Source organism: Panthera onca, chromosome D3 (assembly GCF_046562875.1).
Source record: "Panthera onca isolate mPanOnc1 chromosome D3, mPanOnc1 haplotype 2, whole genome shotgun sequence".
Lineage (NCBI taxonomy): Eukaryota > Metazoa > Chordata > Mammalia > Carnivora > Felidae > Panthera > Panthera onca.
Window position 1 is genome coordinate 68,414,591 of NC_138350.1, and position 27,188 is coordinate 68,441,778.

General features: G+C 49.2%; 1 protein-coding gene across 5 annotated transcripts; it reads left to right on the plus strand.

The window, feature by feature from the left end:
- The first annotated feature begins 3,853 nt into the window (after positions 1 to 3,853).
- Positions 3,854 to 26,484, plus strand: LIPG (lipase G, endothelial type). 5 transcript variants are annotated; one of them, XM_060611844.3, is made up of 11 exons: positions 3,855 to 4,127; positions 5,170 to 5,300; positions 8,108 to 8,289; positions 9,931 to 10,110; positions 11,236 to 11,347; positions 16,325 to 16,546; positions 18,187 to 18,429; positions 19,147 to 19,267; positions 19,963 to 20,181; positions 22,195 to 22,299; positions 24,460 to 26,483. In XM_060611844.3, the coding sequence occupies exons 2-11, from the start codon at positions 5,204 to 5,206 to the stop codon at positions 24,479 to 24,481; spliced, it is 1,503 nt and encodes a 500-aa protein (XP_060467827.2). In that variant the 5' UTR covers positions 3,855 to 4,127; positions 5,170 to 5,203; the 3' UTR covers positions 24,482 to 26,483. The 5 variants fall into 5 exon arrangements, with proteins under 5 accessions (XP_060467828.2, XP_060467827.2, XP_060467829.2 ...); XM_060611845.3 differs by lacking the exon at positions 5,170 to 5,300 and having other exon boundaries at positions 3,854 to 4,127; positions 24,460 to 26,484; XM_060611846.3 differs by lacking the exon at positions 3,855 to 4,127 and having other exon boundaries at positions 4,814 to 5,300; positions 18,187 to 18,375; positions 24,460 to 26,484.
- The last annotated feature ends 704 nt before the right edge of the window (positions 26,485 to 27,188 follow it).

Here is a 27,188-nt window from a genome sequence, read left to right on the forward strand (position 1 = left end):
ATGCTTAACCGACTGAGCCACCCAGGCGCCCCTGAATGCAGTCTTTTATTTACTTTTTTGTTCTAAGTCTTTGCAATGCGGTATGTCTTCCATACTCACAGCATATCTTTGTTGAGACTGGTCCCATTTCAAGGGCTCAAAAGTCACAGATAGCTCATGGGTATTTTATTAGAGCAGACAGAGGAACTGAAGAGAAGGCCCATGGGGCAGGAAGGGAGAGAGAGAAGAGGAGGGTGGTGGGAGCTGGGGTGGTGCCATTCCCCAGGGCAGTCCATGGAGAGGGTTGTAGGCCATGTGAAGGATCTTAATTTTGAACTTGAAGCCACTGCAGGGTTAAAGCATATTGAAGGTCCTTGGAAGTTCTGCAGGGAGGATGCCTGTTATAGCTTGTTTTTTACTCAGCGTTCCCATTTTATTCTGTGTAGCACCTGTTACCATTTCTGGCCCACACACTGGGAAATGCTGTTCCAGTCTTTCCTTTTGGGAGAAACGCTGCTGTTGATTGATATGAAGTTCAGTAGCTGAAGACCTCAGGCTTTTGAGTTTGTCAAAGGGAGAGCCAGTTTACTTTAATTCCTGTTAGTCGGTCAGAAGTAAGAGACAGTAAGCAGAAGGATGCTCCTCCCTTGAAGGAGGTTTGCACTCCTTTGCCAAAAATTGTAAGTAGTAAATAACTTAGAGGATCCCAGTGCCAGCCAAGAGTTGAGACATAAGGCTTTTCCATTCTTTAAGGGCTTGTCAAGTCCTGCTTCCCCCCCAATACTTTTCCCAATAGCTTGGATTCACTTATATTTTTTTCTTCTTTGAATGTATAATGTGTAGTTTGAGTAAGCTGTACATTTAATTATAGTTTCGACTTCTTTTTTGAGTTTCTTATAGCATTAAGCGTATGCTGGACATGTGACAGATGTTTAATAACTATTCGAAGGGGTCAAGTTTGTACTCTTTTTTTTTTTTTTTTCTTTTCTTTCTTGGAACCAGTGATTCACCTTTATTCCAGGATTTCCACTAAGTTGGGTCCTCTCAGCTCATCGTTTCTGTCCTCGAACAGAGAGAGGACACAAGAAAAGCACTGATTTTGGAATCAGAAACCTGGGTTTGTGTCTCATCTCTGCCTTTTTACCAGCTGTGTGATTCTGAGCACGTCGGTTATTTTGGCTGGGTCTTGCTTTCATTATTTGTAAAGCGAGATAGTTCTACTGAATGATCTCTAAGATCTGTCTTAGTTTTAACACTAGATTTCTGCCGTCCAACTTGGTAGCCACCAGTTACGTGTGGTTACTGAGCACTTGAAATGTGGCTGGTCTGATTTGACATGCGTTGTAAGTATACAGTACAAGAGCAAGAACGTAAGACATCTCATTAATACTCTCCTATATTGACGACATGTTGAAATACCATTTTAGACCTATTGTGTTCCACAAAATGTATTATTTTTAAAAAGTGTATTTATTTATTTTGAGAGAGAGAGAGAGAGAGAGAGAGAAAATCCCAAGCAGGCTCCACAGCCAGCTCAGAGCCTGACATGGGGCTCGATCTCACAACCACAAGATCCTGACCTGAGCCCAAATCAAGAGTCAGATGCTTCACCGACTGAGCCACCCAGGTGCCACAAAAATATATTATTTAAATTAATTTCACAAGTTTCTTTTTATCTTTTTGTGTTGCTATTAGAAAATGCAAAATTATACATGTGGGGCTACGGAAAGAATTGTGTCCCCCCACCCGAATTCATATGTTGGAGCCCTGACCCCCAGTATGATGGTATTTAGAGATGGGGCCTTTGAAAGATAATTAGGTTTAGATGGGGTCAGGAGGTTGGGGCCCTAACGATGGGAATTAGTGCCCTTATGAGAAGAGACCAGGGAGCTAGCTTTCTCTCTCTCTCTCTCTCTCTCTCTCTCTCTTTCTCCCTCCCATGTGAGCATGTGAGGGCATAGTGAGAAGATGACTATCTATAAGCCAAAAAGAGGGTTTTCATCAGAACCTAACCATGCTGGCATCCTGATCTCAGACTTCTAGCTTCCAGAAGTGAGAAAATAAATTTCTGTTGTGCGAGCCATCCAGTCTACGGTATTTTGCTACCGTAACCTGAGCTGATTAAGACACGTGGCTTGTGTTATATGTCTGTCGGACAGCACTGGGTGTCTGGTAACCCCTCCGCAGCAAGCTGTTGCCACTTCTAACTTTCTGCCTGTGTTCGTGAGAGCCGGGATGGCCTCGTGAACGTTCCTTGGGGGTGCTCTGCTCAGTGCTTTACCTGTAATAGCTGCTCAATTTACATGTGGTGATTAAGCGATCTCCTCTGTTGCACAGGCAGTGCCTAAATCCCACTTCCCACTGCCGTGCCAGAGAAACAGAGCTGCCTGCCAGAGCTGCTGCCCCACTGAGAGGGGCTACATGCTTCTAGCCTCACTGGCTCCCAGTGCAGAGTTCGACTGACGGAATTTAAAGTGAGAACTCTAACAACAAGGGAAGCAGGAGAGGTCTCCTAAGAGGGGAATTCATTCCTCTAACACGGAAAGGGGCCTTCACATGTTGGTAGCCAAAAAGAGTGACCAGAATCCTTCACTAGCATAGCCTGAAACCTTGAAATTTTGACTGCAACACACACCCAGAATTTTCCGTTGAAACTCCTCAGACAGACTTCCTCCACACAGGAGGCTCCCCAGATCTCGTGGTTCTTCTGGAAAGTATGAAGCATAACAAACAGTTGATGTTACACATTACTCTGATGCTGTGATTGTAATTTCGTTATGTCTTTTGACAGTTATCACATTAGATTTTATTATAGAGACACAGGAGGGCACTCTAACCAACCAGCAATAAAACTTAAGTGGTTTAATAGCCTTGGCAGTTTAAAAAAATGGATATGGGCTTTGTTGAATCTGTTTTTTCTTCCTTCCCTTCCCTTCCCTCCCTTTTTCTTTTTCTTTCTTTCGTTCTTTCTTTCTTTCTCCCCCTTTCCAGGTAGGATAACCAACTTTGCAGGAATACCTAATTCCCCTAGGGGATCTACATGTAGCAAAGATTCCCAAGACACATCCTCCACACTGTCCGGTTAAAGTCCTAGGGACTATGGCTTTGAGCAACCCAGAACAGAGAAGGGGATTTTTGGCTCACAGGTTACCCATTGCCTCATCCCTGAGGCATGACAGATGGAGACAGGGTTCCCAAGAGCTCATATGTTAGAGGTCAACCGCCCAAAAGAAACAGAGAGCAGAGGAGAGAGAGAGACCTAATTGTCAAATGTCCTTCAAATCTGCAGCCTGCCCCCATGACTTACTGGGGGCCTGCCCTCATGTGTAAGTAATACCTGACTTATGTCTGCATTGTTCACCAACGGAGGAGAGCTGGAGGGGAACGGAAGCAACATATTTAAGGGTACCATTTACCATCCCATAAAGTGCACGGGATTTTATACTGAAAAATAAAGCCAGTCGACTTCTTGTTAATGAATCACGGCACACGGGAAGGACAAAGCTTGCTCCGTTGGCGGCTGGAGTAACAAAAGTAACAACGATAGGCCGGAACAATACCTGCTCCTCGGGACTGGTTTCCCCACTCTGATCTCCTCGGCTGGGGCCCCAACACCAGGGAGAAAGGGGCGCGAAGCTGCCCGGGCGCTTTTCCTCCCCAGGCGGGGGTGGGACCGGTTCCCTGCGATGGTGGGGTTACTAGAGGTCAAAGGTGCAGTCTTGCCGAACCAGCTTTGGCTGGCTGGACCCGCTGGGACCGCGGAGCGCAGCCCCGCCCCGCGGCCCCTCTTGCCACCTCCTCTCGCAGCTCTGCGTCCCCAGGGGAGGTTGGTGCCGCGGGTGCCCCAGCGCGCGCCAGACGCAGACTCAAGGCCAAGGTCTCGGGCGCTCTCCGCTCGTAGTCCCGAGGTCGCTTCGGGCAGGGAGCCGGAGCCAGCGCAGGAGGGAGGAACAGGGACCCGGAATCAATAAAGGGAAGGACTGGAGGGAAAAAATGACGAAGGAACAAGTTGCTTAATTCCACTCAACAGGTGGTTGCGTGCGTCGGCCGAGACTTGGCAATGGCCACGTGTCTGAGAACCCCAAGTTTGACTCACTGTTCCCTTTGGAGAGTGTCGCCTGGTATCCCTCTAGCGCTGCATTCCCAAGGTAAGAGAGAGCCTACCCCGTCACTTGGCAGGCCCCGCGCTGAGCGCTGTACCCCATTATCTCTTTTTATTTCCCCGAGTGCCATAAGCTTGGGGCACTGTTAACACCCGAGTACTGCGGATGACGGAACAACCTTAGAGAAGCTGGGGGGGTGGGGGGTGGAGGGGGCTTTGCTAGAGTTTTACTGCTAGTGGCGGAGCAAAGACTCCAGAAGGGACTGTGCGATCCTGAAAAGCCCAGGCCACAGCCCACAGCCCCTCAGCTCTGCCGCGTCCTTGTCAAGTCACTCCGTATGCACCTGTCGCGGGCCTCGCTGGGGGTGGGGGTGGGGGCTCGAGAGGAGAAGGACCAAAAGGGTGCCCAGATGACTCTCCTCCATCCTGACCCTTGGCTCGCGGCGCGGAAAGCTCACTTAGGGCGCACTTTGGAGAGGGTAACCCTCCTTCTCCGGGGATCGCGTCCCCAGCGGGCGCGGCTTTTCGGGGCAATGTCCCCCCTGGGGCGGCAGGGGCGAGGAGAATCTGGGGGTCTGAGAGTGGACACTAGCAGGAAGTGGGGTGGTGGGGGCTCGGCTGCCAGCAGGGCGGGCGGGGCTGGGCGCGAGGCGCGCGTCCACGCGGTGGGTGTGTGCGGCGCTTTCATTCAAACTTTGGGGAGCCTAGGTTCCGGCGTCAGCGAAGGTGTAACCAATCAGAGTCCGGGGACGGGAATAAATTATGCAAATCACCATCTGGCGATGGGTCAGATGACTCCCATACTTTAAAAACTACCTCGCCGGGAGCTCCAGGAGTGACAGCGGCGAGTCCTGGCTTCCCCGGCGGGCGGGCGGCCCGGGTGAAGGCACCTCTAGTTCAAGCCCCTTCATACTCCCCGTCCCCTCCTCACGGCTCACTTTAGCCAAGTTTTCCCCTCCACCTTCACCTTCAGCTGGCTAAGGCCACCACTCTCTCCCTGGGCGAGAGAGGGCTGCCCACTTCGGGTCTTACCAGCGCGGACTGCTGGAAACCCCGAGAGGTCTTCTTCCTCTTCTTCTTCTTTTCAGTCCTGTTTCGGGAGAGGGGGTGTGGCGGGGAAGGATGCGAAACTCCGTTCCTCTGCTCTGCCTCTGGAGCGTCCATTGTTGCTTTGCGGCGGGAAGCCCCACACCCCCCGGTCCGGAGGGACGGCTGCAAGGTAACGTGCACTTACCCTTATTACCCGCCCCCCACCCCAGCTTCTCCGGGCCATGCCCCCTCTCTGTCTCGCCGACGCTTTTCCAGCCCCTCCCGGTGCCTGCGAAATCCGCTTTCCTTTCCCACTGCCCATTCGCTCTTCCTCAATCAGCCTTGCAGTTCACTTGTTTCTTGGCGCTCCGGGCGTGCACGTCCCCAGCAAAGCATCCGAGAAGCCGCAGGCGAGTGTGTGCGCTGGCCCGCGCTCACCCTCTCGCCCCACCCCCTTCCTTGATAAGATTCCCTGGATCGGTGCTGTCCAGCCAGCCGAGTCGGCTGCCGGCTGCTCTTTAACCGTGTCCTTTGCGAGGCGAGAAGGTTGTTAGAGCTAAGTGGCTTGGTGCCCTTCCTTCTAGTCTGGGTGTAGGTGTTGGCAAAGTTGGGCGGCAGGGGTAGTAGCTGGCTCTGGTGTGATTAGCGCTTGCGGAGAGCGTTCGGTGAGTAACTTGTGCCCAGAAGCTGCTGGGCCGATTCCCCCAGGTTGCCAGCCTCCTCCTCCCCAACACCCTTTCCCATCCCGGCTCTTCCTCTTCCTACCTCTCTTCACCTTCCTCCTTGTAGCTGCTAGCTTTTCTTCCAAATTCCTTTCATCAGAGGAAGCCTTGCCCTGGTGGAGTGAGGGTAGGATCACCCATCTGGGTGCCAAATCTATTAGCTAAGCAGTGGAGAAGGGAGATCTCCCAAACTCCACCCCATTATTTCACCTTCTTCTAGTCTGCTGAGGTTGGGCCAACGATGCTGGTCCATGTCAGTTTATGTACTTGTGGGAGGGGTAATTTGAATGAACGGGAAAGCCTTGCTTTACTTAACATGTTCCAATGCTAACTGGAACTGAGACCTGGGGTAGGTCAGGTCTCTAGCTCCTGTCCTGTAAATCGGTAACACTCCTTCCGTGTCACGTGTTCTGTGATTCCGAATATTTGTGGGCCATTCTCTCCATCGAGAAAGTATGCCTGCTCAGTGCCAGGCACTGTTCTAGGATCAGGGGATGTGATGTGGAACAAGACAGATGAAGACCCCTGCCTTCACGGAGCTTGCATTTCAGTGGTGGGAAGACAGACGGCAGAACTAATTAAGATATGTAATGATACTCGGTGGGAGAAAAGTGAAGCAGAGGAGGAAGGAACAGGGTGCTGGGGGAGAAGGTGGCACAGTTTTAATCTGTGGTCTGGTTTCCCTCACTGAGAAGTTGACCACGGAGCAAGGAACCGAAGGAGGTGAGAGAATGAGCCATGAGAGCACATGGGTAAGAATAATCACAAAGTCCCAGAGGTTGAAGTGCCCCAGGCTGGAAGCGGTAAGAATGAAGCCAGAGAACTCTGGGGTCAGAAAAGGCCGGATGCTAAGGTGGAAGTTTTATGTCAGTATGTGGGTTTATCCACAAATCTGTCCCAGGAAGCCAGCAGACTTCTCTCCTTTTCTCCTAGAATTCCCCATCTGGTCTCTGTGAGTAGCTATCTGGGTGATAACTGGGGAGGGAGACTATTTTTGTCCATGGTTCAAATTTCTGCTGGTTGGGGCTTTTGTTCATTACTTTAATGGCAGTTAACCCGATGTCTGCTCATGTATATTTAGTTGCATTTTCTGGAACCTTACCCTTTGTACATCTGGTGTATTCTTTTCCTCCCCACTGCCCTCTTCACCACCACCTTCTCTACTGTTTTGCTGTCTCTTTCCATGATGCCATTTGCCCACCCACTCTGGGATAAATGAAGCTCCTGGTTTGGTCATTTGGTATTTTTTCCCTTGATTTCTGGGTGACAGGAGAGTTTGATTTTTCTAATTTCCCAGCCTGTTATCAAAAGGTAGTTTCCTGGATGGCTGAAAGAATGCTGGATGGGTTCCTTTATGACTGTCCATAATAATGTGGTGATGACAGTGCTTCGTGTTAAAAGGGCATAAGGGCTCTGTATGCACTGAAAGTTACGATTTTGCTGCTTTTATGAATTTCCTCATGGCTCAGTCACTTACTTAACAAACTAAAAGAACGTCTGGCCCATGTTTAGCACTGCAAGAGCCCTGATGCAGGAGGTGTTTGAAGTAAGTGCTGGAATCTAGCTGGCAACGCTAGAGGAAGCCCATTGTATGATAGCGGATGGCTTCTTACCTCTAATTCCAAAATCCAGAATCTCTCAAAATTGGAAAATTTGTTTGGTAATTTGTTTGGCAGCGAGACTTGGCCTCACCGGCCCTGAACTCATGTGGCAGCAAAAACTGATCAGAACTGACACGAGGCTATCGATAGACTTGATTTCTGCCCTTGAGCGTGAGTAGTTTCGTATTTCCCTGCAGAAATTTTAGTGTGTTTGATTACTGGGGAATGCCCCCAGACCCTACTGGGGGTGTCATGTACTGTGTGGCTTATGTGCCATGATGCCTTTCTAAAATCTGAAAAGTGCTGAATTTTGAAACTTGGCTGGTCCCCAGCATTTCAGCAAAAGAATCGAGGATGCATACTCTCTAAAAGTAGCCACTTGAGCATAGGAAGGAGAACTCGTTTTGGTAGGGAAGAGGAAAGAAAGGTAAGAGAACCTATTTATTTCAGAGTCACAGTAATTAGTACCGATGGCTAATATTCTTAAATTCTGAGATGTCCCTTTATAATATCTTTGCAACTCTTCCGGGAAATGAGGAGAAAACATTCAGCAGGTATAAAAGCTGAAACCCAGAGGATTAGGTAATGTGCTCAAGATTGAACTAGAACTAGACTCCAGATCTCTAACTGCCCGAGCCTACTAGATGCACCCACGCTCTGTTTCTTTCCCCCAGATGAGCTCCGTACGCCCAGGAATGTACAGATTGTTGCCAAACCTCTTGTGAGATTTAACCTCCGCACCTCTGGGGACTCAGAACACGAAGGATGCTACCTCTCCCTCGGCCACAACCAGCCCTTGGAAGACTGTGGCTTCAACATGACAGCCAAAACCTTTTTCATCATTCACGGATGGACGGTGAGCCCAGTGGAGGGAGCTCGGCAGCTTGACACAGATTTGGTTGCCTTTGTTTTGGTCAATTAAAAAGAAGGCTGGTGCTTCCAGATTCTACTGTCTCTCGCTCTCTCTCTTTTCTTGTGGGCTGCTTGTGTTTCAGACAGCTGTGAAGAATGTAATGGGCACTTCGCTGAGGGGGCTATATGGACGCCAGCAGGGTGGTATTTAATGCTGGCACGCAGCGGGCTTTCAGAAAGTGGCTCTCCTGAAGGCAGCGGCCCAGTTCCACTGGCTCTTAAGGGGCCCTCTAATTACACTTAATTACATTGGTCAACCACTGCCTCGCGGGGGCCTTCCCTCCCTAAGAGCTGAGCTGAACTGCAGCAACTTGACTGGCTCCGAGAGTCTATGAAGAGCCAGCTGGCCCAGATCGCTGGCCGCTGTTGGCATGGTGCCCTCCTGTTTGCATAGAGATGGCTCCGTTTAAAGGCACTGGGGCTCTTTATGCGCCCTAGCTGAGCAATTCACATTGAAAGGCCCATGACAAACTTCAACAAAAAAGGGCTTTAACGCTCAGCTTTAGAAGCTTTTGACCAGCGAGGGGTTTATTCATTCCTATAATGATGGTCTGTAGGAAAATGACACTATTAAGTGAGCAGGTTTCTGCCTGGGCTAATTGAGGGGGGGACATTCCTTCTTTTAATGATGAGAAATTCATATCCGTTACATGCTTTCTGGGTCTTTAGGTCTATCACCAACTGCTGGGGTCAGGCCTTGTGGGTGGGGGCGCCTGTCTACCTAATGTGACTGAAGAGGTGTTCAGGGGCTTGTCTATCCATCCTGATCCCACAGCCTACAATTAGAATCATGCAATTGAACCTTTTTAAGCCCCCCTGTCAAAATGCAAATACAAACTGCCTGCAACTTCCAAATGGGTTGCATTCCAGAAAGTTCTTTTGTAATCTGGAACTTGGAAGAGCTTTTTCCCATAGAAGCAGGATTGTAAATGGCGTTTGGGTTCCCAGGCCACGCACAGAAAACCTATTTATCTAATAATGTACATGTGGATAGGTTTACAACTGGACCTAGTCACTATTTATAACTTTGTTTCTGTGGGAAAATGTGTTCTGAGTTCTAATTTGGGATTCCAGGGACAGATCTTCCCTACTCTGGGGTCAAGAGGGATGGCAGAGATCGGTTGTAGGAAGGGGTCATTTGTTAACTCTGCATCCGCCTAGGAGACCGCATCTCCTTGCGTCTCCAAGAGAAAAGCTAATTCTCCAGGGTTACCCTTTCTACCTGCCTTTGAGGCCTCTTGCTTGTCTGTGACAGGGACTCAGGCTAACCTCAGGCCAGTATCGCCACCAATGTTTATCTCGTAATGGTCCTGTTGGACAGTGGGTAGCAGCCTAAGACACCAGCTATGAAAATTCTGATGGGGAAAAAAAAAAAAAAGATATAAAGAGCAATGGAAGACAAACACTCATGCAGCAGTCCTGTCTGTGGCGGGCCCTGCTCAGGTACAAATGTCTGGTGCCTGAGCAGCCATTGCGAACGTTCTGGAATTGGCTGGGGAGAGGGTCATGGAACTGAAATCCATATTCATCAGGATTCCTGAAACCGACAAGGAGAATTTTTAAAAATGTCCTTTTTTCTTTGCAGATGAGTGGCATGTTTGAAAATTGGCTATACAAGCTTGTGTCCGCCCTGCAGATGAGAGAGAAAGAAGCCAATGTTGTGGTGGTTGACTGGCTTCCCCTGGCCCACCAGCTCTACACAGACGCGGTCAATAACACGAGGGTGGTGGGACACAGTGTTGCAAGGATGCTCGATTGGCTGCAGGTAAGTGCTTTTAAGAGCAGGATCTTGAACCTGAACCTTCTTAAGAAAACACAGCTCAGACTGTGTTCCGGTGAACTTCAGGCGTCTGAGAACATCTCTGGGATGCAAATTTTTACTGAATTAAGTATTGCTTGAAATACTTGAAGGCTGGCGCTTTGGGAAAGCTTTTTAGTTATTGATATATCTCTGGATTCTTTTCTGTTCTTTTATTTGCCGGAAGAAAATCTGCCTTATGGGTTGTTACTTGCTGATGCCCTCAGGTTGGGAATGAAAAACTTCCTGGAGTCTGCTCTTGCCTCTGAAGGGTGGCTGTCCTCAGGGGTGAGGAGAGGGTTGCTTCCCACAAATGCAGCCTAATGCCACACTTAAAATATTAAGTGTGGAAAATATGTCTTGAGGTCTTAGCTTTACTCTCTATAGGTTAATGATTTGCCTGAGATCACAGACTTTCCTGGGGGCAAGGGTGCGCTGGCAAAGTGACCCCATTATCTGGGCAATTCCAGCCTGACTTTCCTTTTGCCCCTGGAATCTGATGAATTCTGGCAGCACCTGGTCAGGGGTACTCTAGCATTACCTCATTTTTCTGCCTAGGTCGTTTTGTAGAGCTTGGTGTCTGAGCTGTGGGACCAAAGTCCCACCTCGGCACCCCTGCCAGGAAGTGCCCTCTCAGGGTATGGTGCTTCAGCTCTGGGGTCCTGGGTGGGCTTGTGGTGAGCAGATCAGCAGCTCCTGGGGCCTAAGAAGCGAGGAAAGAGTAGGCTGCTGCAGGCTGTGGCTGGCACTTAGTCTCCAGTGAGTCTGGTGGCTTTGATTTCCACACGGCCACCCCCACCTCCTGCAGTGCCAGAGAGAATGGGAACGTAGCCAAAGGGTCAGGTATGTGGTTTCTAGTCATAACCTCCACCCTGCCCCCAGCGCTTGGCATTTAAATTGGCACAAAGTCCTTTTGCCTTCCCCTCACCTGGCTACATCCCTTCCTTGTCTCATTGCCGGCAATGAGGGCCATGCCCTGGGAAGTCTCTGTCCCTGGTTCCCGTGGCTCTTCCTCATCGCCATTGAATGGTTGGTGACCCGGTGGGCTCGGGACCACTGGCTGCGCTCACACACTTTTGTGGTTTTCTGCAGGAGAAGGATGATTTTTCTCTTGGGAATGTTCACTTGATCGGCTACAGCCTCGGAGCCCACGTGGCAGGGTATGCTGGCAACTTCGTGAAAGGCACGGTGGGCAGAATCACAGGTAGGGTCTGCTTCCTGCGCTGACGGCTGACCCCCGAGCTCCCCCGGCTCCTTGGCCAAGCTGGCTTTTCTGAACTGGAGTGTTCCCAAAGAGGCAGCATGAGGGAGCCATACAGGGTTAGCTTTGGAAGGGACCCTGGGGATATGGAATCCAGAGCTTTCAAAAGTTCTTTTCAGTCGCAGAATCCCTCTTTCAAGTTGAGCTTGTGTGGGACCCTGATAAATGAAACAGACAGAAGGGATGTTCTGGTCGAAGCTGGATATATGGTGGGTAGTGTTAGCTTTGCTCTTGGGCCTTCCCCATCCCCAGAGAAATCTCAGGATCCCAGAGCACCAGGGAACCCACTTTGAAAACCGCTGGCCTGGTCTGACAGGCAAGGAAACACCGAGAGGCAAACAGCTAATAACTGAAAAGTACAGAACCGCAGTGGGTCTTGACCTATCAGCCTTTGAGGCTCACTCTTTTCTCCACCAGTGATGCTTAGGACCTCAAGGGAAATGAACGGGTGGTGGAGTCGAGTTTGAATTCTGCCTTATTTCTGTTTCATCCACCAAGAGCCTCTTTCCAATGTTTAGCTGGCACATTTATTAGTGATAATTATCTGTTTGGAATGTGCCGCTTGAGATTCTCTCTCTTCCTCTCTGTCCCTCTCCCACTCACGGTCTCTCTCTCTCTCTCTCTCTCAAAATAAATAAATAAACATAAAAAAAAAAAAGAGGGCTTGGGGTGCCTGGGTGGCTCAGTCGGTGAAGCATCTGACTTCGGCTCAGGTCGCGATTTCATGGTTTGTGGTTTCAAGCCCCACGATGGGCTCTGTGCCTACAGCTCAGGGCCTGGACCCTGCTTTGGATTCTGTGTCTCCCTCTCTCTCTGCCCCTCCCCTGCTCGTTTTCTGTCTCTCTCTTTCAAAAATAAATAAACGTTAAAAAAATTAAAAAAAAAAAAAGAGGGCTTTCTGATATTGGCACCCAGGTTGTCAACAAAAAATTGTGTTTCCCTTTTGCTGAGCTTTTGATGTGTGTTTGGATTAAATCATTTAATGATTTAAAAAGTGTGAAAGATTTTCCTTCCCATTTTTATGCTTCCTCAAATCTGTAAACAGAGCTACCTCTAGGCTGAAGTTAATGGCAGATTTGTTGTCCTAAACCTTTATCTTCCTTCCAGAATTCTTTTATTTGTCTTTACTCCCAGCTTCCCTCTCACCTCCGAGGTACCAAGGCCCAGCTGCTCACCTCGAAGGAGAGATTTGGTCAATTTCTTTCCTGGCAGTGTTTTTATTTTAAAACAGGACTTGGGAAGAAGGGAGTCCTTAGCTAAGAAATAATTTAGTAAAGGGAGAATTTCAGGTTTTAGCAGCAAGCAAGTGGGGTAGATTTAAATATATATGGATATTTGTAAAATTTTATTGGCTCACCTCAAATCATCCCGGGGCTTCAGTCTAAGGTACACACACCCACACGTATACACACACTCTCCTTTAGATCCAATTCCTTGATTTAGCACAGCTTGAGAGCCTCATTTTTGTTTACCAAGACTGTGGGGCCTAATCATCCCGGTGGACAGTGATAGTGTGGCCGCACACGACTGCTCGTTAACCCGTTGCTGGCACAGCCCTGTTGGGCTGTGAGCCGCTCTGGGTTCCACGGTCCGAGCGACTCCTCCTGGCCCCCAGTGAGAGGCCTGATGCTGCAGAACCAGGCCAGCCGTGTTCAGACTGCAGCTCATTCAAATCCCCAGCCACCCCTCCCCCTCCCCGCCAGCCCAGGGTCATGGGCAGCAAGGACAGGTTGCAGATCTTTCCTTATTCTCTTTCTAAAGCTGCAATGAGCTGGGGAAGAGTTTTCCAGTTCTTTCCCCCTGTCTCTTTGGGTGGCAGCTGCTGAGATGGGGGCTTTGCTGACCGAATGCTAATCAGTGCTCCGTGCTGTCTGCACGCAGCATGGGGCCTGCGTGTCCCAAGCATGGTCCTCTCCTCCAGCCCTTCTCTGCGGGCAGGGGCCTGAGTGAGCCCGGCGGGAAGAAGTACCCTCTGTCCAGTTGCCCAGCAGCACCTCAGAGGGCATGTGGCTCACCTGACGGGTGCTGTTGTGCATGTCCGGTGTGGGGGAGGGGCATGGATGTTCTTCTCGCTCAGTCCGCAGACTTCCCCTGGGTCTGGGAACCACGTGGTCCCAACTGGTAGTAGGACCAGACTGTAGCTCTCGTGGGGTCCTAAGGCCCATGATGCTGCTATGCAGAGGCCAGCAGGGAGACACCTGAACCCTAGTCTTGCTTGGGTTAGGGCTGTGGACGGGGGTTTGCCAGAGTTTTACCTTCTTAGGCTTTTGAGAGAATTCTGTGCCTCACTAGGAAAGAGGTCCTATACTTCTCTCTCTTTTTCTTAAATTTTTTAATGTTTATTTACTTCTCCAAGACACGCTGCGGTGGGGCAAAGGGGGCCTTTTGGCTTCATTTTGCGGATGGGGTAGTAGGAACCAGTGCTTAAATGACAGGTGCAACATTTTACACCCTTAGTAGCAGAGCCAGGATTCAGACCCAGGCTGTGGGGTTGCAGAGCCTACCCTGGCCACTGTGCCACACTGCCTCTTCTTGGTTGGTGAAGATAAACCAGCAGTGGGAACCGAGTGGGACCTGCCCTGCCGGACCAGAGTGCAGAGGCTTTCCCGGGCGTGTGCGCGTGTGCACCCGTGTGTGGTTTCCATTTGCTGGACGGAACATCTTGGAAGGTGTCTGACCGAATGGAAGAAGGGCTGGCTCTCCACCTTTTCTTTTTTTGGAGGGGACAAGCTCTCCCTCCCATCCCTAGTTGAAAAAAAGTAAATCGTACCACTTTTCCCCAGAGTCTGTGAGCCCTGGCTCTGTGTCAGGCTGGGTCAGTCTGGGTGGGTGAAGGCTCAGCCTGCCCCCCCAGCCATCCTTTCGAGAAGCCCTGTCAGCTGCCTGCATTCCTACAGCACAGCTTGGTTTCCATGGCACTGACCGTCTGGTGGAGACTTTTGTTCACATCAGGCAAAGAGCCCCTCTCTTGTATTGGTTGCAAAGCAGAATGTTCCTCTCTCTCTCTCTCTCTCTCTCTCTCCCTTCCTCTTTTTTTCCTTCCAGAAAACATAGCAAGAGGCAGGGGGAGGCTGCCTGTGTCAGTCCTGTAGCCCTTGGCAGCCTCTGAAATGAGTCATCGTGGGCTGTGCCGGGGGGGTCACTGCTTTTGTACCATCCTTCTTGTGGGCCCTGGGCTGGGGATGAACCGCCAGGCAGCTCGGGCTTCTTTTCTGCCTTGGCCATGCATATGCATTTATCTCAACTTCTTCTGGAGCCCGCTTGCTTCCACCAGCCGCCGCAGCTCTCGTGAGTGACGGATTTCATAAGCTTACCGTCCACTCCAGCCAATAGCTTGGCCTATTGCTTGGCTTAAAATCACCCCCGTCAGGCCTCACAGGGTGCTCCCTGGTTCTATCGCACTGGGATCTGGTGGGTTCTTTTACCCATCTCCTCCTTTAATGACTCTGTTCTCCGTCTAAACTCCTCTCCCACGTGGTGTTTCTAGATCAGGGTGCCTCGACCTCAGCACTGTTAATGCTTTGTTGTGGGAGCTGACCTGAGCATTGCTGGATGTTTATCAGCCACCCTGGCCTCTGCCCACTAGACGCTAACGGCTTCTCGTCCTCGTCCTTCTCCCCACCCCCCCGCAACTGCGACAACCAAAAGTGTCTCCAGACATTGCCAAGTGTCCCCTTAGGAGCAAAATCACACCTAGCTGGGCACCCCTGTTCCAGGCTCAACAGACCCCCCCCACCCCTTATAGTGCACTGTATTCTCAGCTTTTTCCAGGTCCTCTTTCTGTGTCCATAGGGCGGAAAGCCTTCTATGCGGGCATGAACTCGGCTCCCATAATTACTCGAGCTTGGCAATAGCAGCTGGTATATCTCACATGCGCTGTATGGATTACGACGTTCAGGTTTAATTTGACTGACGATGCTGAAGGTGGGAGAAGTTTTTTCCACTCTAGTTCACCTCCTTTCAGCATCACCTGGGGGTGCTTGCCAGTCAGGATCTCTGCGGGGCTGGGGAATCTGCATTTCATGCTTTGCAAATTCTTTTTTTTTTTTTTTTTTTTAATGGTTTTACATTCATGCGGTTCCAAAATTAAAAGATGGTGAAAGTCTTTTATTGTTGTTACCATCTGCTCGGTTCCCTTCCCTGCCGTCTCGCCCAACACACATACACACAGCTAGCCAGGGGCTTGTGTGTCCTTCCAGAGTTTTCTGTAGCTACATGATAGAATTTGAATTTTCAACAAGCTCCCAGAGATATTTGTGCTGTTTCAAATGTGAGAACCGATTCTCTCTACGTTGCCGCTTGCCTGTCTAATGCAGAAAGTGTGCAGGCAAAAAGATTTCTCCTTCTTGCTGCAAAACAGAGGAATTTGGAGGCCTGGGATATGGATCCTCAGTGCATCTCGTGTCTGCTCTCCACCCCCCCCCCCCCCACGTTGCCTCAATCTCATCGATCCACCTTTGGGCCTGATTCATAACTAAAGGAAGGGGAAAAGGAAGTCCAAATGCAAATAGCTCGGTTTGGGGAAACTGAGTCCTCCCTCCAGAAGTTGCAGGTAGCTTAGTTATTCTGTAAAGGGGCTGCTACATTAAGGCTGCAGAAGGCTCCCAGTGGCAGAATAGATGGGACGGCTGGCTTAGTTCAGCCACAGCCAGCCCGAGTTCTTTCTAGGAGTGCTCCAGTCTGACAGTCTGTGGTTCCTTGGAGCCATATGTCATTGTGACTCAGTTGAGTTGTCAGGATAGGTGAGGGCTTCAGAAGAAAGCAAAAGTTCCTCCAACCGCAGGCATCCCACAGTTCCAGATTTACGGGGCTTGGCTCTGAGGATGGCTTCTCTGTGCACGCTTAGATTTACTTTTCAATCAAGACTCCAGGACTTTGCACACCTGATGCAGCTGCTCTTGGCTTGCTCTGCTGCTGTAGGTTTGGATCCTGCCGGGCCGCTGTTTGAAGGGGTGGACATCCACAGGAGGCTGTCCCCCGACGACGCGGACTTTGTGGATGTCCTCCACACCTACACACGTTCCTTCGGCTTGAGCATCGGAATTCAGATGCCCGTGGGCCACATCGACATCTACCCCAACGGGGGTGACTTCCAGCCGGGCTGTGGACTCAATGATGTCTTGGGGTCAATTGCGTATGGAAGTGAGTTCCTTACTTTCTGCTTCATACAGTGGTTTGACTCGGTTATCGCATCTCCTCCTAAGTCAGCCAGAGCACGTAGTACTCCCAACAATGTTCATTTCGCGATGCCCACTCCCCCCACGGGGGCGGCCGATCCCGTGTGCAGTTTATCTTCCTGCAAGTCTACTAACAGCCATCTGTTGGTTTCTGCTTTGCCCTCTCATGCACTGAGGACCCAGTTGTTATTGGCTAATTTCTTTTTATAAGAAAAGGAATATATAGCTGCTGGGAAAAGCACTGTAGAATCGCCTAGAGCAAACAGTAAGCCTCTTCCTCCAGCTGCCTCTTTTACTCTTTAAAGGTAGGCAGTATGAACAATTTTGTGTGTATCCTCCTGGTCTTTTTTCTTTGCAAATTCATTTGTGTGTGTGTGTATGTGTGTGTGTGTAAGATTATATTTTTTAAAATCACATTGTCCTGTAATTTTCCTTTTTCGGTCACTATATATATATATTATATATATAGTCACTATATATAGTGACTATATATATAATATATATATATAGTGACTATATATATAATATATCTATATATATATAGTGACTATATATAAAATATCTATATATTATATATAGTCACTATATATAATATATAGATATATTATATATATAGTATATATATAATATATATAGTGAATATTCTTAAACATCAGAACACATAGATTTACTTATCTTATTCATTTTAAAAGAAAGGTATTTTTACATTTATTTATTTATTTTGAGAGGGGGGAGGCAAGTGAGCAGGGGAGGGGCAGAGAAAGGGAGAGAGAGAATCCCAACCAGGCCCCACACTGTCTATGCAGAGCCCAGTTTGGGGCTCAAACCCACGAACCCACGAGATCATGACCCGAGCTGAAATCGAGAGTCAGATGCTTAACTGAGCCACCCAGGTGCCATCCACCCCGCCCACCCCCGCCCTTATTCTTTTTAAAGGCTGTACAATATTCTACAGCATGGATGCTCTATAATTTAATTTTTTGTGACATTTTAAAGAATTAAAACCAAGATGAGGTCTCCATTCACTTACGATTTACCTTCTGGATGCCTGAGCCTGTTCCCAGCAGACTTGGATTGAACTGAATCTGCTGCCGAAACCCACGTGTGGCTGGAGTGACCAACCCCTTTCTGGATTTCCCATTTTCTCACTCCCTCTGGTCTCGGCTGTATTGCTAAGTCTTGGCCCCTATTGGCTCCCTCTACTCTGATGCTCCGCCCTTTGGATGTCCCGCCCTGTCATTCAGTCTTAAGACTGTAGCCCTCTCCCAATGTGATAATATTCAAGTAGCCCCTGCAAAGCTTGGAGGTCCAGCAAGGACCTCTCTCAGATGCTGGCATTCCTTAAGACTAGTAGTGTTACTGAGGAGGGGGTGGGGGTGGCTTTGTCAAATTTTTCCTAAGGTCCTGGGATTTACCGGGCTGTTGGCTGTAGCTTCCGGTTACAAGAGATAGGACGTACCGTGGGCATGGAAATCCCAGTTACGCTCCTAACTTCCTAACCAACCGATCATGTGACTCTGAGCAAATGGCTTCATCTCTGTGGGCTTTGAGGGCACAATGTATATTTGATGAGAGGCTCATCCTGCCCGTCCCCCCCTCCCCCAGCAATCACGGAAGTGGTGAAATGTGAGCACGAGCGGGCCGTACACCTCTTTGTTGACTCCCTGGTGAATCAGGACAAGCCGAGTTTTGCGTTCCAGTGCACGGACTCAAATCGCTTCAAAAAGGGGATCTGTCTCAGCTGCCGCAAGAACCGTTGTAACAGCATTGGCTACAATGCCAAGAAAACCAGGAGTAAGAGGAACAGCAAAATGTACCTCAAAACCCGGGCAGGCATGCCCTTCAGAGGTAACCCTCTGTCCCCACAGTGTCCTGAGGAGGGACCTTCGTCCTTTCCCTTTGTCTAATACCATGTTGTGGAGCAGGGCACGTCCCAGCCCAGGAGATGTGGCAGGGCACAGTTAAACCAAATCATTGCAAATCAACGATGTTGTGCGTGCCCTAGGAAAGTCAATCTTTAAAAATAAATGGTGAGGACTCCTTTTGTGATGAAAACCATCGCTCCATGGTCGCAACATCAGTATCTTAAATTTGTGTTGAGACGGAAAATTGTCATTTCTTTGCAATTAACTTTTGCAAAGCTATTTCATATTTTTCTCATGATCGTCACAGCAAATCTGAGGGAGGACCGATAGGGCATCAAAATGAGGTCTTGCATTTTTACAACATGTGAGAAAACCATAGGGTTTTGCCGATGGTATTTTACATGTGAGGAGGCTGGGGCCCAAAGCGGTTAATACCTTGGTCCTTAATTCAAGGTCACACAGCTAGAAAGTTGCTAGGTTGGAATCCCCAAAAGAGTCACTGGACTCCAAGTTTGGGGCTCCTCCTATACTGAGGTGATCCCTTATGCCATTGGACTGAAGATGACAAGAGGGAGGCTGGGCTGGACCAAAGGGACATTAGCCCCTAAAAACTCAGTGTCGTGAGTGACTCAGTTTGGGTCAGCGTGTCCTGAGATGACCGGCAAAGTTCACAAATGCCTTTGTCCCACTGTCTGTGCAGTTTACCATTATCAGATGAAAATCCACATCTTCAGCTACAAGAATATGGGAGACATCGAACCCAACTTTTACGTCACCCTTTATGGCACCAACGCAGACTCCCAGATCCTGCCTTTGGAAATGTGAGTCCCGGGCTCCCTTTAATGAGTTCAGGACCGAGAATGAGTCCGGCTAAGAATGAGCGAGCGTGGGAGCGTGCGAGCCAGTGCAGGGGAGTGCAGCCTGAGTGCCTGCGGGAGGGGCTGGGTGGCTCTGTGGTCCACACTCTCCACCAAGCCCTTGACTCAGACCGTTTCTGGGAAGGATGCTCCAGGATGAATCAGCAGCATGAGAAACTGCTGGGTCAGCTGGACAGAAACTGTTGCTTTGTTTCAGGCAACGCCTGACACCTGGGGCTCTGGGAAATTTGGAACATAAATGTTATCCCTGCACCGTTTCTAATGATCTGTGGGAGGGGCACATGGCGACCGGTATATGTTTGTTAAGCGCACACGAGGTACAAGGCGCCATGCCAAGTCATGTTGGGACTGCAAAGTAATGTCCTCAAAGTACTCACTTCCCAGGGCTCCGGGTCTAGCTGGGGGACCAGGTATGTATGCACACACTCACCTCCATAAATGGGATGGGACAGGTCCCCCCAAGGGTCACATGATGGGGACAGGCAGGAAGGGGCTGGGAGTTCAGAGGGAGGCGAGCGTCTGTGGGCTCATTTCTCTGCAGTCACCATGTGGCAGGTGCTGCCACCGCGTCACCCCACACGGTGGGGCAGTTTTCCAGGTGGCCAGGCGGTGAGACCTGCTTCTATCTCCCCTTGTAGAGTGGAGCAGATCGGGCTGAATGCCACCAACACCTTCCTGGTCTACACCGAGGAGGACCTTGGAGACCTCTTGAAGATCAAACTCACCTGGGAGGGGGCAGCTCAGTCCTGGTACAACCTGTGGAAGGAGCTTCGCAGCTACCTGTCCCAGCCCCGCAGCTCTGAGCGGCAGCTGAACATCAGGCGCATCCGGGTCAAGTCTGGGGAGACCCAGCGGAGGTAAGGGCTTCGCGACCTTTCTTTTGCTGCACCTTGTCTTGGCTTGGAGGACGGGGGGCTTCTCCTGGACGGGGCTCCCTACGAGCACTGCCCTGATGACCTGTTTGCTGTGGGGTCCACACAACCAAAGCCTTCGCTTGCCCCTGTGCCGAGCATACCAGAGTGTCAGGCCTACGGAGCCCCCACGGCTGAGGTCTGCAAGAGGCCCTGATTTCCCCAGACCCTTTGAGCATTATATCCTTCCTTCCAAGGCTCTGAGTCAAGGGTATGGGGTGGGGCCCTGACGTCAAGTCACAGAGAATGCTCTATGCCCTGCCAGCGGGCAGTTCCCCAACGAGTTTTAACCTCAGGCTTAGAGTGAAAACTCTAGACCTTTATGTATCATCCCCTAAAATGGCGCCTTGACTCTCTGAGCAAACTTCTAAGCAGAAGCCAAGGAAGCCCGTGGGACCTTTGTCAAAAGAGGAGGGTTTCCTCAGCCATATCTTTCTGCAGACCGCTAGGAGGTCACCGCCAGCCTGGGGATGATAGGAGGCAGGCACCACCCTCCTTGTACCTCATCTGGTATTTTCCCCATCACGGTTCTTCATGTGTCCTGTTTCCATCCATCGTCTGCGGCATAGTGTGGCCTTAGGGGGAGAGAGGCGGGGGTCCCTTGTCTGAGTGATTCTGGTCTAGAAGTCTGTGAACTGGGGAGAGCTGAGGCCTCTTTGCACCCTACCCCTGTCCCTGGGTTACAGTAGATGTATTCTCCAACTTGATTAGATATTATGGAATCTCTGTCCAAAGTGTTTAGACCAATACAATCTAAAAGTAAGAGCCCCCTTTTCCTTTCCTCCTCACCTACACTGGAGGGGACACTCTTGCCATTCTGTTGGGTGTGAACTGGTCCCTTACTGTTGCTTTAACGTGTTTTAATTTCCTGATTGAGATGAGATGGCTCACCTCTTTATATGTTTATGGGCCATTTGGGCTTTCTGGTAAAGGTTCTTTTGTTTTTAAATGTCTATTTATTTATTTTGAGAGAGAGAGAGGGAGGAGACAGAGAGAGAGAGAGAGAGAGAGAGAGAGAGAGAGAGAGAGCGCCAGCACAGGCAGGGAAGGAGCAGAGAGGGGGAGGGACAATCCCAAGCAGGCTCTGCACCATCAGCACAGAGCCTGAGGCGGGGCTTGAACTCATGAACCGTGAGATCATGACCTGAGCCAAAACCAAGAGCTGGACACTTAACTGAGCCACCCAGGCACCCCTCTGGTAAAGGTTCTTAAACCTGTTCTGCAGGTGGCGTTCGTCCTTCCCATCGGCATCAGGATCAGGTATCCCGTACATCGGTCAGTCGTGGGGTCATACGAACGCCACACCACAGAGGCTGCGGTAACCCACGTGGTTTGGCTGTACATTAGAGTTGAAATGGTTATTAGACTAGTGATTTTTTTCTGCGACCTTGGTTGAGCATTTTCTGACTCACAGCTGCATCCAGTTATGCTTGTTGATGGGTGCTCATGAGCACCCCACTGGAGGTACATTGAATTCCTCCATTTGAGGAGACTGTGGTCCACCATAGATACGGGAATCCACGAACAATTCGAGGCAGTGTATGATGCGTAAAATAAGACGACACATTTATTATTAATTCCATGCCGTGCATAGGAATGACAACAGCAAAGGCAACACTGATAAAACAATATGCTTTTCTATTAAGGTCAAGGGCTTGGGCAGTCAGGGAGACTTCAGAGAGGCTATGCCTTGAAAGGCAGGCAGCCTTTTGGATGGACAGACAGGTGGAAGGTGTGATCAAAGGGCTGCATGAACCAAACCACGGGAGATGTCAGAGTGGGACACGGCAGCAGCAATGAGGGGTTCTGAAGATTCTGAGTCAAGGTGTGGCATGATGAAAGCCCTTTTCTCCTCACTTGGTCCACTTTGGATCCAGAAAGCACCGTCTGGCTAAGGCACGGCAATGTGCCTCCCCCACTTGAGTTTTGGCTACATTAGTGGTTTCTTCTTCCTCCTAGGTTGACCTTTTGTGTGGAAGACCTCGACCACACCAGCATATCTCCCGGCCAAGAGCTCTGGTTTCACAAGTGTCGGGATGGCTGGAGGATGAAAAATGAAACCAGGTAACCAGGGACTTTCTCATAGGGTCATGCGGTACCTGTTAGGTCACCTAGCATGTGCTGGATATGGGTCTGGGCGCTTGAGATGTAGCAGTGAACAGACCAGATACAGATCTCCTCTTTCGTGAAGCTGACCTGTTGGGAAGAGATATTCAGATCCATGGAATATGCAGGATGTCGGAGGGCGTTTGTGTCCCTTTGCCCCTTGGTCCAACTCCCCTTCAAGATGTTCACAGACCATGGTCCTGCTGGAGTCAGGCCATCTTAGGTTGAACTTCTCCATAGTGACAGGGGCTACAGGAAGATTCCAGGGCTCCTAGCTTCCTTCTGGGTGCCAGTTTGGAGTGGGGACTCAGGTGGGAGGGAAAGGGGAAGAGCATGGTATAATCCCCATTTTTAGGTTTTCTGGAGCCTGGGTGGGTGTCAGGGATAGTGATCAGCTCTCCCCCTTTTGGAGAAGCAGGAGTGCTCATGTGTATGACACTGAACCAGACAAAAGGCACGTCTTGATTCTGTGTCCCATGACCCCATGCCGGAGTCCCATTATTTCAGATTTGAGGAAGGCAGATCTCATGGTGTGAGGCGGCAGGTGCATCCAAAAGGGAAATTCATCACAGAGTCTCTGAGCCTAAACACCTGCTTCTGGAGGACAGAGACGGGCCCCTCGATGGCTTCTACCACTTGCCCCAACTGAGATGCTGTATAATAATGCAGCCTCCATACACCGAGCACACGACATGTGCCCACCTGTGTTTAGTGCCTTTTCTATGTTAGCTCATTTACTTGTATCACCAGCCCCATGACATTGGTGCTGTTAACCCTGTGTACTGTTGTGGACCCTGAGGCTCAGGGAAGTTAGGTCACTCTTTCCAGCTCCCCCAGCAGGCAATGGTAGAGTGAAGATTTGATGTTGGTTTATTTTAAAGCCCGTACTCTTTCTTTTTTTTTAATTAAAAATTTTTTTTCATGTTTATTTTTGAGAGAGAGACAGAGCATGAGTGGGGGGGGAAGGATCAGAGAGAAAGAGAGAGAGGGAGACACAGAATCCAAAGCAGGTTCCAGGCTCTGAGCTGTCAGCACAGAGACTGACATGGGGCTCGAACATTCAGGATGTGAAATCGTGACCTGAGCTGAAGTCGGAAGCTCAACTGACTGAGCCACCCAGGTGCCCTGTCTGTACTCTTTCTTGAGCATGGAGGGTTCACTTACTCAGATAAATCACCTCACTTTGATCTGGGTATCAATTATCAAGCAGCTGCACCCATTCAGGGGGCCCGTGTGATGAGCCCTCTGCCAACCCTGGGGACCAGGCTTCATCCTGGCTGCTCTGTGTCCTGTTCAGGATCACCAGCCTGATCACAAGCTTGGTGATCACAGGACGTGCAGGATTCTGAAAACTGCCCATCGAATGGCTCAGCCTAGTGCAGGCTCATAGGATATTCTGCTATAATAATAACTTTAGTTCTTTACGTTCATATTCAGATTATTACCTTTCCAAAGTGCTCCCCCGTGCATCAATTTCATTGATCCTCAGAATAGCTGTGTAGATGGTACACACCCAGGAAGGATCACTGTTCTTATCATTATTGTTATGATAACATATCTTATGATAAAACATTTTCTTCTTCTTTTCCGCTCGGGAACTTTGTAACAGCTGAGGATGTTATGTTGATACTTATGTAATGTTAGTACCTCGTCCCACCTCATTGAGAAAGCCGGTCATTACCCTCAAAAGAACATAATGCAATAGAAGCCTGAGTCATGCATCGACACTAGGAAGTTGTGACAATCCCTAGACATAGGTTATGCCTTCGGTATCCTCTCACCTGATGTGGATACTGTTCACCTATTCACCGATAAAGAGACTGAGGTTCCAAGAGGTTCAATTGCATGTTCATGTAGCTGAGACTAGAATCAAGATCTCTGGATTCTGTCTTGCCCCCTTCCTGCCACCCTACAGTTGCTCTCGTATTTCTGGATCAAGGCAAAGAGGATCATGGATAGTTTTCCCTGCATTTGTGTGTGTGTTTGTGTGTGTGTGTGTGATAGGTGTGTAAGAAAGCTTGAACTTGTGGCAAACAGAGCACACCCTCAGTACAGGCTGCACGTTTGCCGAGCAAGCCAGGTGAAGGTGCCAAATATCTCTTACACGGTTCCTTTCAGCCCAACTGTGGAGCTTTCCTGAGGGGCCAGCGAGGCCCACTCACACCCGCCTTCCAGACACAGGGAGGAAAGTTACTGCTGAGGACCCACCTGATGGAAGGACCCCTCTTGGCCTTGACCCTCAGGCACTGGCAAGAGACTGTTTGCTGGGCCCAGGACCTTACCTCCTATGACTGTTGGGACTTCTCGCCGGAGGGGACCATACGCTGCTGTTCCTGCTGTTCCTGCCGCTCTAGAATTGCTCTAACTCCAGACCTGTGTGCAAAGGGTCGGACGCCCGGGCCTCCTGTGCGCACTGCACTGGTTTCTGGGTGACTGGATGAGCCTGTGCTTCGCCTGACAGGGGACACTTGTGAAAGCGCATGGAGGACTGTCAGCTGCCTGATCTGAATGGCGGGGAGAGGTCTTTCCACTGGGAGCTGACTCGTGTCAGGATGGGCAGACCCATGATCTCATTTGCCCAGAGGGAGGGCAGTATAGATGTGGGGAGGTGGCGAGGCCCTCACTGTTGCGGTTCGGTGGGCTGCATTGGTCAATAATCATTACGTTGCAGGCATTCCGTCCTGCTCCCCAGCTTACTCTCTAAAGCACACATCATTGGGTGTCTTGGTTTTCCAGTCGCTTATTGTTTGATTGGACAGATGTTTATTAAGCACTTAAACTTGATTAGCACAAGGCAGTAGACGCATTAGTAAACCGTTCCAGACTCGGAATCTAACGGAGCTGGGATTTCTAGTCTCCCTTCCAGTTTAGATGATCCAGGAATATACATGGGATGAAGGGCACAATGGACACCGGGAGGGCTACAGGGTGTAAGCCTCGGGGATCCGAGGCTTGAAGTGGTTTCAGCTATTTCTTGTTAGTTAACGTGCACACTCCCTGTAAGAGCGACATGTTTGATCACTTGCATGGAAACGAGCAGAGTGCCACACGTGCTGGGGAGGGAACAGTGGCCCATCTCCAAATGCGATTGCTTCAGAGCAAAATCTCTTCTGCTTGGGGAGGTAGAAGGCATCATATATCTGTTATACGTATCTGTTCATACAGAAACCAGCACCTGTCAAACAGAGCTGGCGCTAAGATTCAATGGAATGCCTTTTCCTCTGTGGAATATCTTGCTCTAATAGCAGTGCCTTCTCTGTGTTGAACTTAGAAAAGCCTCCAATTGTAGATCTTGACATAAATGAATATATGCGATATCTGAGAAACTGGTTTATACTTTTCAAAAGATTTGCATGTGCATCACTTCGCTGGAGACTCACAAGAGGAGCGCAAGGCAGCTAATGTCTGTTTTACAACACGCAGGCTTAATGAGGTTCAGCCACATGCCTAGATTTATATCCCAGGTCGGTGGTGGAGCCCGGTGAGGACCCAGATTTCCTGGAGGCAAAGTCCGTGGTATGTTCATTCCTGCGACTTCCTCAAGATGTCTACAGCCTTTTCACCCTGATATGCCTCAGAGGTGACAAACAAGGAGCTGGTTTTTGGAGGCATGCATTAAACCATAAACCCTTATATTAGTATATAGCCAGGAGAATAAGAGGTTGGGCTTTTTATGGACGAGATTTATTTGGAAGGAGGTGTGATGTCAAATTGGGGAGAAGAGCGATTTTTCTTTGTACTTAGGTTTTTCGAAAGATGTTGTTTTAACCTATGTTGTGCCAAAGTTGTGTAATTTTCAATGCCAAACTTTTGAAGACGTAACCAGTCAAGTCTTAGTTCAAGGTGTTTTCTTAAATTGTGTGCTTCTTCTGTTGCTTCTGTGAATGCTTTCTAGCCAAAGTGGAGCTTCTGTTATTGGCCATGCCTCCTGATTACTTCTGCCTTCTGTTTTTAGGAATGGAAGCCTCGGGAATCAAATCCTCAGTGGGTCCTGTATTTATACATTTGGCTTGAAGCCTTAGTTGTATATAATGATGCTTTTTTTTTTTTTTAACACTTAGAGTACTATTTATTTCTCCAGTGTATATAATGTATAAAAACAAATATATGGTTAGTTTTTATTTTAAAATTAACCAATTTCAAGATTAAACATTTTTAATAGGAAAATAATAAAAATCTATATAACTCTTTGTGGTCTGGCCTCTCAGTTCTTAACATTTGAAAGAATTATGGCTGCCCAAGCCTAGAGTTTGACGAAAAGTGACCTACATATAAGCTATGGTCTCTATTTGGTACTAATTATTGGTAGGAAGTGGGCAACAGCTTCTTTCACTAAAGAACAAGAAGGAAAACTGTTTGAATGGCAGAAGTGCCTGAAGTATATGTTAGGAAAAAGGAGGGGTGGCTGCACGTTGGTGCACATTGCATGGGACCCAGATAACAGTAACTTATGCTGTAACTATGCAGGTAGAAACTGAATTCTCTATTTTATTAAAGTCTCAGTTGGTATTGAGGCTCGGCTCCTTAAAGCAGGGTCCAGGCTCTAAGTTTTTGCTGTTCCAACCCCAGGGTGTTCGCTTCATCCCCACAATCCAAAGTGTCCCCCGTCAGGTCCCCTTCCAGCCCATGAGAAGGAAGAGGAGAAGAATATTGAAATATTCTTGAACTATTATTCTTGAACTATTTCAATATTGAAAATATTGAACTAGATGAAGTTCATATTTGTCAAACTCTGACATCTCTTTCTTATGCCTCTTGCTTTCTTCACTACACAATATCAAGGGCACTTCTCTTGTTGCAATAGAGCTTAATGGTCATTTTGTAAATGGCCACAGAAATGTCCGTAC

Excerpts from the sequence above, each read along its gene's own strand:
- LIPG (XM_060611844.3), top strand. The coding sequence starts at position 5,204 with ATGCGAAACTCCGTTCCTCTGCTCTGCCTCTGGAGCGTCCATTGTTGC. Across the intron at positions 5,301-8,107 it reads TCCGGAGGGACGGCTGCAAG|ATGAGCTCCGTACGCCCAGG; the intron begins GTAACGTGCACT and ends TCTTTCCCCCAG. Across the intron at positions 18,430-19,146 it reads GGCAGGCATGCCCTTCAGAG|TTTACCATTATCAGATGAAA; the intron begins GTAACCCTCTGT and ends CTGTCTGTGCAG.